At 43.0% G+C, this 17,238-nt stretch overlaps 2 protein-coding genes across 10 annotated transcripts in view; both read left to right on the top strand.

Annotated features, from left to right (window-relative positions):
- The window catches only part of senp6a (SUMO specific peptidase 6a), a 28,712-nt gene extending 24,874 nt beyond the window's left edge, over positions 1-3,838 (top strand). Inside the window, exons 17-24 of one of the 2 annotated variants that reach the window (XM_079290333.1) lie at positions 230-322; positions 527-825; positions 1,041-1,123; positions 1,209-1,297; positions 1,426-1,494; positions 2,321-2,471; positions 3,198-3,458; positions 3,600-3,838. In XM_079290333.1, the coding sequence (XP_079146459.1) occupies positions 230-322; positions 527-825; positions 1,041-1,123; positions 1,209-1,297; positions 1,426-1,494; positions 2,321-2,471; positions 3,198-3,434 (1,021 nt within the window). In that variant the 3' untranslated portion in view covers positions 3,435-3,458; positions 3,600-3,838. Of the gene's footprint in view, positions 1-229; positions 323-526; positions 826-1,040; positions 1,124-1,208; positions 1,298-1,425; positions 1,495-2,320; positions 2,472-3,197 lie in introns of both variants that reach the window. The other variant, XM_079290332.1, reaches the window with a different exon arrangement.
- Positions 3,839-5,857: 2,019 nt separating this feature from the next.
- Positions 5,858-17,238, top strand: part of LOC306793152 (unconventional myosin-VI-like) — a 69,364-nt gene continuing 57,983 nt past the window's right edge. For all 8 annotated transcript variants that reach the window (XR_013772867.1, XM_079290632.1, XM_079290626.1 and 5 more), the window contains exons 1-2: positions 5,858-5,998; positions 16,186-16,317. Coding sequence is in view for 7 of the 8 variants with exons in the window: in XM_079290632.1 (XP_079146758.1) it covers positions 16,204-16,317 (114 nt within the window). In the remaining variant the exon portion in view is untranslated. The remainder of the gene's footprint in view (positions 5,999-16,185; positions 16,318-17,238) is intronic.

A 17,238-nucleotide genomic window follows, 5' to 3' on the forward strand; every position in this document is an offset into this window, starting at 1 on the left:
AGGACCGAGTCACCAGAGTAGTGTCAAAAAAGTATTTCAATCGGCTCAAGCACCGAAATCTGCGTTGCGTTTGGGTCCGGTAGATACCGGACGCATAGGAACCGGTTCCATACCGGCACCGCGTTTCGGTACCCAGCCCTAGTGGTGAGGCTGCAGCACGCTCGCACGTCATCGCGCTCCTGCTGCTCGATGCTCAAACTGAAACTTGTGCTTTTTGATCTTTTTCCAGAATCCAGAAAAGGAAGCACAACCGGGTGAAGACGTGGACTCGTCACGTAGATCTCTTCCAGAAGGACTTCATCTTTGTTCCCATCAATGAGTCGTGAGTCTTCTCTACGACTTAAGCTTTTACATATATATATATTTATTTATTTATATATATATATATATATATATATATTTATTTATTTATTTATATATATATATATATATATATATATATATATATATATATATATATATATATAAAATATATAAAAATAAATAATAAACAAGTGTTAAATACCTGAATGTCTTGTGTTGTCAGAGCTCACTGGTACCTCGCCGTCATCTGCTTCCCGGGTCTCAGGGGTCCGGTCTTCGAGCAGAACCCGCTCCACCACGGCGCCCCCCCGTCAGAGGAGAACCTCCCGGAGCACTGCCGTCCTCTGTCCCCGGACGGAGACGGGCTGGACAGCTCCCAGGAGGACCCGTCCCCCGGCGTCCCCGAGGCGTCCGCGGACGGTCAGACCGAAGGAGAACCCTCCACGGACGGAAGACCGGAGGCTTCCAGGACCACGACGGTGACCGGCAACAACCAGGCTGAGCCAGAGCAGCAATACACAAGTGAGCCTCCGTCTGGACCGGAACATTTCTACCTTCATCAACAGGCCGAGTGTTTTCATTCAATGTATTTTATTCACCCAAAGTTATCGTACGTCTGAGAATCCATGAACACAGAAAATACACCTGTTCTCCTAAAGCGGCACGGCCTCACGCTGCCATGAACAAGTTCCTTCATCTGGTTCCAAAAGCACCGCATTGAAACATGTTTCCTTCAGGTGAGCTGCAGAGAATCAGCATTTGCTACAGTTCAACCAAAGGAGACGACGACGCCTTCTCCGACGACCAGAGCTCCTGTCAGGTACTCGTCCTCACTTCCTGGCGGTCTCCTCTGAATGTAGTCTTTTAGGACTGTAGTTCTTATGGGTTCCCGTCTGTGTCTCCAGGACGAGTGCAGTGAGGACGGGACGCTGGCTGAAGACGCGCTCGGATCGGACGCCTCCGCTCTGGCTGCCAAACTGAACCTCTGCAAACAGTAAGTTGGTGCACTTCTGGCTTTTCACCAGCAGGTGGCAGCACCGCTCACAGCGGGAGGGAAGGAGGGAGGGAGGGAGGGAGGGAGGGGGGGAGAGACGTTTGGTGACCCTTGTTTCTCTTCTTCAGGCCTTGTATCCTCATCATGGATTCCCTGCGAGGTCCGGCCAGGTCGACGGTGGTGAAAACTCTCAGAGAGTGAGCAGATTTTATTGAATGATTTTATTTCAGTGATTGTCGTCGGTATAATATTCTATGCATTAATCCAAAACCAGCCGGCGGGATGGAAAAGCATGTTTTCTTTAAACAATTGCCAAAACTACAGCGTTCATCACAGCCAGAAGTCACGATCATCATTATATCATCTTTCCCACAGTCCTTGAACACATCACGTGTGACAAACGCTTCCGTCAGAAAAACGTCCGAAACAAAGCCTAATCTATTGGTGATTATCTCTTCTCAGATTTATTCATTTGAACAGTTTCATAAGCCTGACGTGATAAAAGTATTCAGTCTTTACATGAAAGACTGAGCTCATGGAGGCAGTTAAGGTACCTGAGCTACTTCTCCTCAAAGTCATCAATCACAGAAGTATGAGCGCACAGAAACCATAAAGTTCATGTCGATTCGGTGTGACTTACACTTCCTGATGACGTCGTCATATCTGAACCATAAATCCACAAAAATAAACTTTAAAACTGCAGAAGTTGCCTGAGAATCTTCCCCTTTTTAAGTTCTCTTCAATATCAAAGTAATCCGGTGATAAGACGGCAAACAGCAGCTCATAATGCATAATTCTGTGTATTTCTAATGTTGCCACTTGTGAACAAATAAAAGCTAAAAACAGGAGACAGGAGCAGAACATCATACTTCCTGTTTACATCATTATGGGAACTGTAGTTCCAGAACAAAGATTAATAATCATGGTTTTAATATTAACATCTTTCCAGCATGACTGACTGTCTTCTGAAGCTTCCTGTTGATTGTTATCGAGTGTTTGTGACCGAGTGTGCGCTTGTTTTAGGTACCTGGAGGTGGAGTGGGAGGTGCGTAAAGAGAGCCAGAGGAGCTTCGGTAAAGACCTGATGAAGGGTTCGAGTCCCCGAGTGCCTCAGCAGGACAACTTCAGCGACTGTGGAGTCTACGTCCTGCAGTACGTGGAGAGCTTCTTCGAGGTGAGACGAGCGACTCAACACAGTTTAATCACGTTTGACTTTCATTACGACTTCATTCTGCTCCTTCAGGCTCTGGTTGCTCTGGTTGCTCTGGTTGCTCCGGTTGCTCCGGTTGCTCTGGTTGCTCTGGTTGCTCTGGTTGCGCCGGTTGCTCCGGTTGCTCTGGTTGCTCTGGTTGCTCTGGTTGCTCCGGTTGCTCCGGTTGCTCTGGTTTTGTTTTCCGTTTCGGTTTACTTCTTTTGTAATTAAGTTCTTATTATTTTCTTATTTTGAATATATTTGAGCCAAAGAATATTATACAGACAGAATGTTGCTCAACTATGAAATAATATTTGTCTCAGATATAAAACTGAAGATGTATAAGATGTAGGGTTGTTTTTGAGATTGGTACAAACAATAAGCAAATTAATAAGTAAAATATAAACTGAGAAAGTAAAATAAATGTGTGTATAGTAAATAAAAGAGCCATAAAATGAATCTAATAATTAGAACACGACTCCGACGTGAGAACATTGGTTCCTCTCGGATCTTCCTTTTCGTCATTGACGTGTTTTTAATGGAGCTCTAAAGATCAGAGGAAGAACATCTGTCCAGCGCCGACACACACACACACACACACACACACACACACTTATAAGTAGATACATTTATTATTGATATCGGTCTTCATGATGATAAACTCATCTTTCACCATTACAACAAAATAAAATTCTTTCTTTCACACAGAATCCGATCTCCAGTTTCCATCTGCCGGTGAACTTGTCCGAGTGGTTTCCGGGTCAGCGGATGAAGACGAAGCGCGAGGAGATCAAGGAGCTGATCCTGAAGATCAAAGAGCAGCAGGAAGTGGACAAAAAGGGGGCGGGGCAGGTCCAGGCTCCGCCCAGCTCTCCCGGAGAGCCCGAGATAGAAGAGACTTCTGGGTCGACGGTCCGGCCGCCGAACTTACCCATCGGCCCCTGAAACGAGGGCGGGTTGAACCCGATTGTACGTGCTGAACTCCCTCCGTTAACCACAGACATCAACTTTAACTTTGTATGGAATAAAACATGAAATGTAAATATTGCTGGAGTTTCTCCCGCTGCCTTTGTAATTTACCGTTATTTTCTTTCTGCCTCCGTCATGAAGTTAAGTTATGTTTCCACGGATGGACGACCTGTGCAGACGATACTGTTGCTCTGTGTCGCTGTGTAGAGGAAGACCAACAAAGAAGAGAGGACGACGTTGTTTAACAAACCCAAGAAGAAGAACGTGTTGACGAGGCACACGCGTCGTCCGGTCTCTTCCGTGTGGAGCGGATGATTAGTCGGCATTAAAGAGCAACTCCAGAGCAGGAGCACTTCTTTTCATTCAGCTCTTTTATTTCTGAAAACATCTGGAAAAGTCTTGAATGCATTTTAGTTTTTTTATTATTAAACAAAGTTTCAGAGGTTTCATTTTCTTTTCAAGGAAATAAAAAATGGAAATGTGAGACTTCAGTCTGAGGATTGTAGTCCTTCACCCTCTGCTCAGGGACTAGAACAACAAATGCATCACTGAGAAGCCCAGCAGACACAAATAAGTAGTTCAATCTCTCTAATTAGTTCTGTCCTCTTGACTCCTGGCACAACTGTCAATTGGCATTTTTTGTCAGCCCGGTATCGCGCAGTACGTAAAATACTAACGAAATACGTTCTATTGGTTTTGTGTACAGGGACATGAATTGTCTGTTTGAAAGCCAAAGACGGGAAGTATTTAGAAACGGTTGGTTTTGCTCTTTTTTGTGGGAGTTGTTGACTGATATAAAAATATAGAATATATAGATTTGTAAACTTGTATAAAACGCCTCTAAAGAGTCAGAAAAGCCTTTTGATTCGAGCCTCACGTGTCCTCAAACTGCTGCTCTCAGCTTTCAGTCGCGTGTTGAGTGATTGTTCTTCAGACTCGGTGTTTCGTTACTGAAACACTGAAACATTCACGACTCTTGAATCGTGTTTTGTCGTCGCGCTTATGAGCTCGTTAAGTGGATCCTTTTAATATTAATAATAAAAAGAATAAATAAAAGACGTTAATGGAGGCATATTGCATTTCTTGCTGTGATTCAGTTTGGTAAGGTAACATTACCTAAGGCCACTTACCAGCTTTTCTTTCAGGGCTTTCTACCACATCTCATGGTCTTCATCTGGATGGAGTTAGCTTAGTTGTCTTGCAGGTGGTTTAGTGTTTCAGGTTTTCTCATGTGATCTGACTGAAAGCTCCGGAGCAGCCACTAAATGGACCTGGCGGTGAGGTTGTTTTGTCAGGAAAGAACTTTGAATCTACATTTTTAAAAACCAACACTGGAAGTCCGAAACGTGCTCAGAGAAACGGAAAAACATTGAACAATTTCTTGACAACTGGTCAAACTCTCTGATGAAGATCATGTGATGCGATGGAAAGCTCCGGAACCGCTACCACGTGGACCTGGTGGTGTGTTTAGCAATTAACTAAGACATCTCCAGGTAGTCTGGCTTCTTGGAAATAAATTGGCAATAAAGCCTGTTAAAAACTGAAATAAATAAACAACTTAACATTGTTTTTATTTCTTTATTTTGCCAGAGATATTTCTCATTTTCAAGGATAAAAAAAATAAAATAATTTAAAATAATTAATTTCACATAAAAGAAACCAACAGACTAAAAACAAACAGCAGAGACGTGTCAATTGGTCTTCAATCCTGTTTTTGATCATCTCCATGTTTATGAATCATCTAATGAAAGGTGACTCTAGCTTTGTGGCCTTTGACTAACACGTAAACACGACCTTTGAACCTGGTTTCTATCCACAGTTCACATGTTTGCAAATTAGCAAACATTTAATAAGATACCGCTTCATTTGCATATTTGAACACAACCTTTCATTGTCTTAATGTAGCAGCAGCAGACAGAGATTAGCACCATTGTTGTCTTTGACGTTATCCCCGTTAATCCCGACCTTCTTTGAGGTGGAGCGGTGGAGACAATGATCACAGTAAGAACCTTGAATATGATCAAATAAATAATAAAGAAATAAAATTAAAATAATAATAATATTTGAAGATCATAGTAGGGTACGTATTTTACTGCAGCATCAGAATCAGAATATAAAAAATAAGAAATATAAAAAAGTTAGAAAATAAAACTTAGTAAAATACAATTTTAATTGTCAATACAATTCTACAATATATATAATAAAAGTACAAATAAATTAAAATGATGAAAAGCCACTGTTGAACCGTTGTTGATGAAAAATAAAAATAAAAGGTTCAATAAATCCAACAATAAACCTTTTAAAGACCGGCACAGCGGCCCCTGGTGGGACACTTCTTTTGATCCAGACCCGTGACGTCACGGGACCGGTTTTTTCCCAGGATCGCTGCTGCGGGAGTCTGGAGGAGAGTGTGGCCGGCGAGGACACCGTATCATCCGGGGACAAACCACCAGACTGGGTGGGTGGTGGTTGGTGTGGAACCTTTTCCGTCTCGGGGATTTTACAACACCAGTACCGGGATCTCACGAGCTCAAGACGAGGTAAGAAACACGGCCAGAGCCGCTGCAGCGTGATGTTAGCTCCAGCAGGCTGTCAACACACGATTGTTGAGAGGTAGCCACACCGCCTTCAAATATGCGTACATTTAAAGTGTGTATGGAGATAAATACAGGCGTGCATGTTAAACAACATAATTAAACACATATTTTAAATAAGTATGACACGCTCTACCATTCGGCACTAAAATAATCCACCGTGTCTCTTTTTTTTATTGCACTAGGGTCCAACTTTTACTGCCGAAGGGTGTCATCCCGTGAAAGAACACGTAGGCAAACAGTGTTTCAAAGTGGGATTATTCCTAAAAATAGTGACGCTTTGTGGATTATATTCAAGCCGAATTCACGGTAACTGTCTCCCTAATCAGAAGAAGTGATGAATTACTGTGCATGGCGCGTGTGTGTGACTGGCACGCGACGCGATTCCGAAATTCTCACGTTTGTTGAACGAGGTTCGGTTTCGTCGTCTGGAAAACTGGAGCTAGGAGGAGGAGGGTGCGCGCGCGCATAACGAGCGTTTTAGCACAAGCCTCGTTACATTAGAACATGCGCGGCTGTGTTTGTTGTACAGCAGCACCAACATGTCACATCTCACAATGTATCAGCATGGCTGCGGCCTGCACGCACGCACGCGCGCGCGCACATACACACACACACACACACACAGAAGGCCTGGGAAGAAGAATCAATGGCCATGCTTTGCATAAGAAGAAAAGCAGAGGGCTGGTCGGGTTTTTTGGCCTTTGTGATCTTATTGCGATGATAAAGATCATGTTTCCTCCTCAGAGGTGTGGATGTGCATGCAGGGAGCACGCTCGGCCTGTGTGTGTGTGTTTCATATATGCTGTGTTGCATGATTACATAAGAGCTCTCGGTGCTTATTGTTATTGTCCAGAGCTTTTATGCTGAAGCTGCTTTTGAAATGACTATTGAGGGGCTTTCATTCTCTTAAAGCTGCTTTGAAGCTGTCTGAAGTCCTCAAAAAGCACAAACGTGTCCTTGCATGCATGCGTTTGGGTGGAGGCCTCTCAAACAGCAGACTCCTGACTTCTGAGGGACTTTGACTCCCCACATCCTCCTTTTATGGCCGTTTTATTGACATAAAGTGACATTGCCACACACACAATAGTGCTTATTGTAAAGCGGGCTGTGCTTCCCAAAGTTCAGTCACTTCAGGGATCAAAGTCTTCAGGAAGTGGTTGTTGGATGAGCCTGACTCCTCAGAGATACGCACATTACAGCGTTGTGCGTTCAAGTCATTTACTCAGAAGTCTGAACATGTTTCAGCTTTTTTTTTTATCTGACTTGCAGAGACGTGACTTCCTGAAAGGAGCTTGGCATGCTGGGTAACGGCTCACGTCCAAGTGTCTCATTCATTAAAGATATCCCTGTGTACATTAGAGAGACACGCACACGCACACGCACGCACGCACGCACGCACGCACGCACGCACGCACGCACGCACGCACGCACACACACACACAGAGAGACAGAGACACACACACAGAGAGACAGACAGACAGACAGACAGACAGACAGACAGACAGCGTTGGCAGTACTCCTCCGTGTACTTGTACTCTGATCAGACGTATAGTGTGTCGTACTAGGAACTGTTTAGGAAACTAGTCGAAATATCCTGGAAGTTCATTCTGGATGTGAGAGTGAAGATCTGTGATGAAGTTGTGTGGAGATATATATATATATATATATATATATATATATATATATATATATATATATATATATTGCATTGTTATGGCAAAGTTCAATAATGAATTATAAAGTAGTGTATTGCACACTTATTTTAAAGTGCTGCTCTATGAACTAAAGGGCAATAACATTTGGTTCACGAGATGCAGGCAGCATGTTTCATACTTAATGTGAATATAATTCATACTTTGTTGGCATCTTATTCTGAAAACCGGATGTTGGTCTGAAGAAACCGGAAGTTGTCTCACGTTAATGTTTCTGCTAACTTTCAAAGTCCTTCGCTCCCGATCTGTGCGTTTGAATGTGTTTACGGTGAATGTCAGCATGTAGCTGCACTAACATGTGAGTGTGTGTGACTTTACCAGCGATGTCCAGTCATCTCCAGGCAGAGCAGCGGAAGCCTTTTCTCTACGGCAACCCTGAAGGGACATCATATCTCTAATGCAACACGATGAACATGAGACAGGCTGACTATAGGATGTTTGCTGGCTTTATCCCACTGTTCTAGTCATCCTCTTGTTATGTATGTGTATTGTCTCTTGTCTTTCAATTAAAATCTTTTTTTTTTTTTTAATAAAATAAAAAAATTAATGATAATAAATTAAAACAATGCGTTAACATTATTAATAATAACAATATTATATAACAATATTCAGAAGTTGAGGCTCCTCATGCTTAATATAAATATTAACATATTTCCAGCCTCTCTCCTCTCCCTCCTCTCCTCCCTCCTCTCCTCTCTCCTTCCTCCCCTCTCCTCTCCTCTCCTCTCCTCTCCTCTCCCCTCCTCTCCCCTCCTCTCTCCTCTCTCCTTCCTCCTCTCCCCTCCTCTCCTCTCCTCTCCCTCCTCTCTCTCCTCTCCTCTCCTCTCTCCTCTCCCCTCCTCTCTCCTCTCTCCTTCCTCCTCTCCTCTCCTCTCCTCTCCCTCCTCTCTCTCCTCTCCTCTCCTCTCCTCTCTCCTCTCCTCTCCCCTCTCCCCTCCTCTCCTGTCCCCCCTCCTCTCCCCTCCTCTCCTCTCCTCTCCTCTCCTCTCCCCTCCTCTCCTCTCCTCTCCTCTCCCCTCCTCTCCTCTCCTCTCCTCTCCCCTCCCCTCCTCCCCCCTCCTCTCTCCTCTCACTTCTTGTAGTTCAAAGTTTCTCCTCCTTGTAGTCACATGACTGTTGGTCTCGGATGAATCAATCATGACTTCATAGTTTCACACATTAATGTTTCTACACACTCGGGTTAAAGTGAGCTCTTTATGAGAGGAGACATTTAGAATGAGAACATGAAGAATAAAATGTTTTTTAATGAGGTATCACCATTTGTGGCTTTGTTTTGGCTTCTGTTTCTGACGGAAGTGTTCTGCACACATGATGTGTTCAAAGACCATTGGCGAAAATAATAATAATAATAAAAAATGACAGTTGACATCTTTTGGCTGAGATAAACGTAGTTTTGGCGATGGTTTAAAGAAAACATGCTTTTTAGTTGTTAGGGTTCAGTCGTGTTAAATCACTGATTAAACTGTTTAAAATGTCGTGATGTGACTCAAACGTCTTCTAAACCGCCAACGTAACTCCTGCTCACAAATAAGAGGTGTGTTAAGCTAGGCTAATGCTAACTAATGCTAACCGCCCTGCAGCAGATTCTGCAGCGCTCACTTTCTGCTGGTTGGCGCTGATGGAGCAGCAGAGTTCAGACGTGTCGTGTGTCTGATGGAGTAGGTGAGCAGAGCAACAGTGTCCACTTACACACCGTCTAGCCCGCGTCTGAGGAGGAGCCTCATGTTGTTGTTGTTGTGTTTTGGGTACACACACGCTCACACACACACACACTCACACACACACACAGGCTCACACACACAGGCTCACACACACAGGCTCACACACACAGGCTCACACACACGCTCACACACATGCTCACACACATGCTCCCACACACACAGGCTCACACACGTACGAACACACACTCCCACACACTCCCGTGCACGCTCACACACATGCTTACACGTTCACACACAGGCTCATACACGCACGCACGTTCACACACGCTTGCACGCTCACACACACACAGGATCGCTCACACACTCACATGCACACGTTCACACAAGCTTGCACACTCACACACGCTTGCACGCTCACACACACACACGCTTGCACGCTCTCACACACACACAGGATCGCTCACACACTCACATGCACACGCTCACACACGCTTGTCTCCTGGGTAGACTGGAGTTTATTTTGAAAATACTGTGCTCGTGTAAATGGCAGAAATTGCTGCTTTGTTGTTGCGCGTCAGTCTGAAAACGTACTTCCTCTGCTCTTTAGTTGTGACTCTGAAACTCAAACATTTGTTGTCATGTGACTTCTCAACATAACGAGCTTCTAACCGTTGTTTCTTAGTTTTTGATTGAACCCTCGTCAACCAGTCAGCAGCTTAAGAACTGCTGCAAACAAACCAAACCACGTAAACATGAGCTCCTCAGAAAGAGTACTGTACTATATGACGTACACGAGTACTGTAGTATATGAAGTACTAGCTTCTATGTAGTGTACTATGTAGTATAGTACACTGTACTATATGAAGTACTAGCTTCAGTACACTGAGTACTGTACTATATGACGTACACGAGTACTGTAGTATATGAAGTACTAGTTTCAGTACACTGAGTACTGTACTATATGAAGTACTAGTACTGAAACCCAAACGCCTCTCCCGGTACGGCGCGAGGCCACTGTTGCATGCTGGGTAATATATTGTGTTGGGAGGAGGGCTGGCTGTGTTTGGGCTCGTCTGAATGTGTCTCCAGATGAGAGGTTGAGAAACACTTGAGCATATATATATATATATATATATATATATATATATATATATAGCTCTCGCTCTCTATACATTTATTTTAGCTTCGCTAACGTTGCGAGATCGGGCATTCGGCCTCCGATTGTTCTTGTTGTTGATTAATCCTGCTGATTAATAAAGTTGTTTGTTTTGTAAAATGTCAGAAAATGATTAAAAAACTTGTTGAGTTTGTTGTAATATTTGAGAAGAAAAGCAGACAATCCTCTGAATATATAAAGATCACAGACTTATTGTTTCACTGAACGATTGATCTGGAAAATATGAATCAATAATGACTATTTGTTGGTTGCAGTCGTATCAGATACCTGACTCGTTCGGCAGCAACTCGTCTTCGGGTTGATTTGTCTTTGCTGCGCAGACACGGGAGACTGTTCCTGTGTTTTTTTCCCATGATGCCGCTGGGTGAATAAGATGACGGTGCTTTTGATCCTCGCTGTGTCCGAGCCGGACGCTTCCTCTCTTTCTTCTTCTTCTGCGTAATGTCTGTCGGTTTATCTGCTGAGAGGAAGTGACCTCACAGAGGACAGATTAACAAGACCTCCAGAAAACAGGAGTCAGAGACACAAAGGAAATAAAAGCTTCACGTTTGAGATGAAAGTATAAAACGCTGCAAAGACTTCCAGGATGAGACGACTCCATCAGAAACATTTAACTCTTTATTATTCACGCGTCCTCACATTAAAGATGCTTTGTTTGTTCCTCGCTAAACAACTCGTACGATCATGACAGAAACCTTTCAAAGGTCAAAGGTCAACTCCATCTCAGCTAGAATGAGAGTCTCAAAGGAGGCGACTGACCAATCGGATCAAAGCTTCGTAGACGCATTTACACTTTTAAGAATATTATCTGAGCCGCCGGTGAGTACGTGTGGAAGTTGTCTGAGCGGTTTTGTGGTTGTACTTCCTGGTTTGTCTGAGCAGACTGTAATGTGCCAGCACTGTGTGTAATGGTCAACCCGGCAGCTGCTCGTGACTCTTTATTGCCGTTAGACTTCGCCTCGAGGAGGATGACTTCGTCAATCTTTAAACCGTTTGTGGGAGTTTTTGTAAGACTTCAGCGAATTCCTGTCAGCTTTGCTGAACTCATCACAAACGTGATCGTCTGATCTTTGAGGCTGAGAAAGAAAAGTTAATATTTTATTTCCATTTTTTAGCAAACAAAATATCCTCTCAGATTTTGTTATTAAAGACAAAGATTTCTTTTGGAAAAAATATGATTTTACAGTTGAAAAATAAAGTTTTCCATTAAAGACGACGGTACTTGTTGAACAGTGGAATTAAATAATGAAAAACAACATTTAAAACTTTCTTGAGCATATTTGCCTCATTGAAAGGAATCACCTGCTAATCCTGCGGTACCTGAACACACCCTGTTCTGGCGAGGCCTTGCCTAAGGTGAGGCATGCTGGGTAATATTCATAGTGTGAGTCCTGACATTTAAAGAAAGAAGCTCTGGCACAAAAGGAAAGAGAACGTCGTCGCTGTTTGTTTGATCTCAGACCAGCCTTTGTTTACCGCACCACTACAGAGAGACTCTCAGGTCTGCAGGTGTTCTGTCTGCAGGTGTTCTGTCTTTGTTGCGTGTGTGTGACTCCAACCAATCACAGCTCTCGTTGTCTCCGCCCGCATAGCTGCAGTGGTCTGATGGGTTCAGCTGGAGATCGTCTCACATTCGGGTTTGTCTGTCTCTTCGCCCACTTTGCCACAATCTGAAATGTCACGACGCAGTAATGGAGGAGGAGAGAGGAAGAATGTCATCCTTCAAAAGGGGAAAACGTGACTTTATGTTTATAAACTTTATTTATACAGAGTTACAAAGTTCTTCAATTGTTAATATAAGTATATATATTAATTGGAGACCCGTGCAGCAGGGTTGAAGTACAGCCTGTCGCTCTGCTGTTGTCAATCTGTCCTCAGGGTCCCTGAACACATCACGTGACCACTGATGCCTCTCCAACAATCAGCTGTTTGTCTGGCCACACTCACACACTCACTCACTCACTCACTCGCTCGCTCGCTCTCTAACTAACAGCTGCTGCAGCTCCACCTCTGAACTGAACTCAGTTTGTTCTCATGGGGAGCTTTTAAAGGGTTTTCTCTTAAAGGGACAGTACACCCGACTCACTGTGAAGACATTTCAATGCATGTCTTTGACTGATGACGTCGTGTATGTCAAACTTTTTACAGTTTTATCTTTTTTTTTTATATATATATATATATATATATATATATATATATATATATATCTCTTTTCTTCTTTAAAAACTTTACATTTCCGAGACGTTTTTCTCTTTGAGGTAAAGTGACTGTTTAACCTGCAATAAATATGAGTTTATTTGTCATCTCTTTCTGCTCTTATCGTGTATGTTGGCCTCAGGTTTCAGCAGCATTATGTTTGAATATGTAAATGTTGAGTCTGTGTCGTGAAGAACAGGTTGAGTTGTTTCTTTATCTGTAGAAAGACAGAAAACAAGCGTTGTCTTAGTAAAAGCTGAACATTGGTTCAGTGTTTATGACGTGTTGTCACTTGTGAGGATTCGCTGTTTGATCCTACACTCGGATTTTTCGGGGTTTTTGAGTTTTGCTCAAACAAAACGAGACATTTCAAGACGTCAACCAGAACAAACCCTCTTCATTGTTTTAGAGATGCTCTTTAAAGCGAGTCGTTTTAAATCCATTTGAATTTATTAATCCGGTTTATTTGCATTTTCTCCCTCAAATGAACTGGAAGAATTACGCAGTATTTAAATACTTTATTACATACTGAATATTTATAGTTTTAATCATTAAAATATCTCTTTATTCTAATTCTTTATTTCATTGATTAAGCATTTCACTGTGCACGTGTGGAAAATAAAACATTTATATTTCTTTTAATTATAACAATATGATTATGAATAATATTTTTAAGTTGAATCATGAGCAGAAAAACATGAAATCCTTTGACGACTGTCGTAAGGCTGCACAACTAATCAAATATTAGTTGATGTTAGATTAGAGCTGCAATGAAGACAAAGAAATCCGCCGTATACGTCTCTGGTGTCGACCTGTCAATCACAGTAAGCCCCGCCCTAAAGCATCCCCTGCTTTATGGTCTGTGTGACTCTAAATGGACCATAATGTACTAAATGAACATCATGCTGTATTGAAGAAGACTTGAAACTAGAGATTGAGACATAAACTCATGTTTACAATGTTTACTGAGGGAATAAATCAAGAGAGAAGTAGAGTCATTTTCTATAGACTTCTATACAACCAGAGGAGTCGCCCCCTGGTGGACACTAGAGAGAATGCAGGTTTAAGACTTGATGCTTTGGGTTCACTGGAGGTTATCTCCTGTTAACAGATCTGAGGTCAGGAGGAAGTCACAGAATCTTTAATTTCCAAGGTTGCATTAACAACTATATCACTCACATTTATTACCTCCTTCATCCAGTTTTTATTGGCGTCTCAGGATGACATCACTTCCTGTGTGCCGGTAGAAACAAACTCTGACTTTAACTTCACCTCATTTATCTGAATCAACTTTATTTCATTCCTGATGTGAGGTTATTATGTCGAGATATTTGTATCGAAGAGACTTTACTCGTAATGAATGTTCGCGGTGGGCGTTTTGAACTTTGTTCTTTAAGTAACTAAATACTTTCACTCAAGTACTGTACTCTATTGTACTACTTTGAATTCATGCTGTAATACTTTACTCTACTTCAGAGGGAGATATTGCACAGACTTTCAAACTATATTAATATTTTAAATACAAACTGTTCATCAGCTCATAGAATGTTATACATTTTAAATTGAATGGAACATTATGTGAAATAGTTTGATTTCCAGATAAAACAATGCCTTCACGTTAATGCATCAGTAATAATAATAATTCAGTATTCTAGAGAGTAGTAACTCAACACTAACTGGTGCCAGGCTGCTGTGTCATTGAAGTAACTTTAAAGTACTTTAGCTTCAGTAACGGTTTGAATACCGGCCGTGGAACATTTTTAACTTGCTGCGTTGATCAGAGTAAAGGCTCTGAATACTTCTTCTTCTACTGATTCGTTCGTGCAGCCGTGAGCCGTGAACCGTTCTGAATCTTATGAACGAGTTGAAGCTCGATCACAGATTATCAGACACAAACTGTCACAAATGACATAAATACTCGTTAAAACACGGTTAACGTGTCGGAAAATGAGACAAAGACGGTGCATTCGTTTTTCTTCCTGACTTCCTGTCTGCAGCTCTCAGCTCATTGGTTCCTACTGAAGACTGACATCTTTAAAAACACAAATGTAAAGGTTCATCACAAAACTCCATGCATTTGTTGGGGACTATTTCCAGCGGCGGATGAATCCACATTAGGCGCTCTAGTGAGACTGCTTCAGTGTGTTGCTGGTGATGAAGCTGCGTCACTGAGGCTCGTTCATGTTTTAACGGAGCTCTGTGAGACATCACGGTGCTCGTTAGCAGATTTAAACTGTTGCTTTAAATCATGAAGATGTTGCTGCGGTGCGTCCACGCTTGTTTGTTTCCGTTAGCTTCCACCAATAGAAATGAGATTAAACTCTGGTCGCCCTTAGAGAGTGAAGAACACCTGAGCCTGCAGGTACAGCAGCACCAATGAAAGGGCCCGATGTTCCCCACCGTTCTGCTTCATTGAATTTAAAGGCCTCTCGTTAGTTCATGTTCCCGTAGAAACTTGGTACTGTCATTGAGGCTGGCAGGGAGCCACCATGAGAGGGAGGGAGGGAGGGCGAGGGAGGGAGGGAGGGCGAGAGAGAGAGAGAGAGGTCAGTGACCTCGAGTCAGATGTCATTAAACCCGTTCCTCTGGCTCTGTGTTGATGTTTAAAGAGTTCATAAACCCCAAAACAAGCTAAAGACGATGCAGATGTGTATTTCGTTGGGCCGTTGATGGATTCAGCTCCTGACGTTTTAGTGCAAAGTATTTGAATTCTGCTGGTTGAAACACGGCTGTTAGAATTTAAACTTCAGCTGATCTGGAGCCATTAGACGTATGTGGAGGAGTCTTTCGTCACCACATCTGGCTCCTCTTTTAAAGCCAACGTACTGGGAGTGGAGACGTAGCCCTCACCCTTTCACTTAGCCTGTCGATCACTCATGCTAATCGCTAGCATACACATCGCTAGCGGTAGCCATTAGCGTGAGCTAATTGAAAGGGTAGCGGCTTTAATGAACGGTTATTTCAGAGCAGTCGGCTGAACGTTAATGTGAAGTTGACCAAGCCAGGCATTCTTAGTTATACCTCGGAAAATAGTATTCCACCATCTTTTATTGAACCTAACTAAGTATGTTTGTTGCCTAAACTTAACTAAGTTGTTTCCTTTTAGTAGTTTATTTTGAAAAGACTGTATTTATGTAGCGAGCACTAAATTGACTCGTGTCGCTGGACTTTCGAAGGATAAAGTGAGGACCAGCGTACGAACCTTTGTATTAAGGATGCGTCGACCACGCCCAGCGGTTTATTGTTGCTCTTTATGTTCTCATTAGTGCATGAAAACATGGTGGAACAGGCAAAGCTAGCTAGCTAACTAGCCAGGCGTTTAAACGCGTTAATATTTAATAACGTTTGCAGCTTTTCCTCTGACTGCTCGGCTTGTTTTTCCAGAGTCGTCAGAGCGGAGCGATGGAGGACGGGAAGCCGGTGTGGGCGCCCCACCCGGCGGACGGGTTCCAGCTGGGAACCATCGTTGACATCGGAGCCGACAGCCTCAGCATCGAACCTCTCAAGAAGGGAAAGGTGAGCGACTCGCCTTTAAAGAGACTTTTATCTCTTTGTTCTGTTGTGTTTTGGCCTTCTGTGCAAACGTTTCCCCTTTTTAGTTTCCTTCTGCCAGTTTGGTTTGTCGGCTTTTTAATACCCATGAACCTCAGCGTCTTTAGCCGTAGCGACGACTCATGTGATGTAACTTGAGTCTGAAGACTACACGAAATACAACTATGATCTGGAGGTGGAGTTAGGTAAGAAGGTGCTAGCGGCTCCGGGCTACATTAGCCGCTAACTAGCATAATGTGTTCACACCAAACTTTAATAATATAAACACAAAGGATCGCCGTGCTGTCTGGTTCATGACTGTCTACCAAGACGCACGTCGTCTGGTTCACTACTATGAACCCAGAATACACGGGTTCAGCTGAGATGAATCGCAACAAACGGATGAAAAAGAAGCTGAAATAACTTCACAATGATGCAGATTTGTGAAAAGTCTGACTTCATGTTTCGTTAGTTCTCTCCTCAAGACGACGAGCAAACGGCTGTTAAAATACTTGTGTTCTGAGCGGAGCCTAGATCGATCGGTGCTAAGCTAACATTGTGAACACAGCATGGCACACCTGAATCTCAAGTTGCATTGTGGGGGATGTAGGTTATAGACGAGGAAGAAGACGGTATCTGTCTGTCGTGAGTCGGACTCTTTGACGGTTCAAATGTAAATATACGTATTTCCTCAGAAGAGATCACTGCAGAGTACTGAAGGTGTGTATTCCTCTCCTGGCTCTCTCACAGCGTCGGCGTCCTGTGTGCTTCTTTCTGTGTGTTAATGATTACTATTTATTTGAATGCGTCTTCATGTTCTTTGGTGGAAGGAGCATCGTTCCCTCAATGATTCAGCTCTTTCAGCTCTTTCTGTCTTCATGTGAAGTCGAGTGTCTCTTCACAACG

This window comes from Melanostigma gelatinosum, assembly GCF_949748355.1.
Source record: "Melanostigma gelatinosum genome assembly, chromosome: 19".
NCBI lineage: Eukaryota > Metazoa > Chordata > Actinopteri > Perciformes > Zoarcidae > Melanostigma > Melanostigma gelatinosum.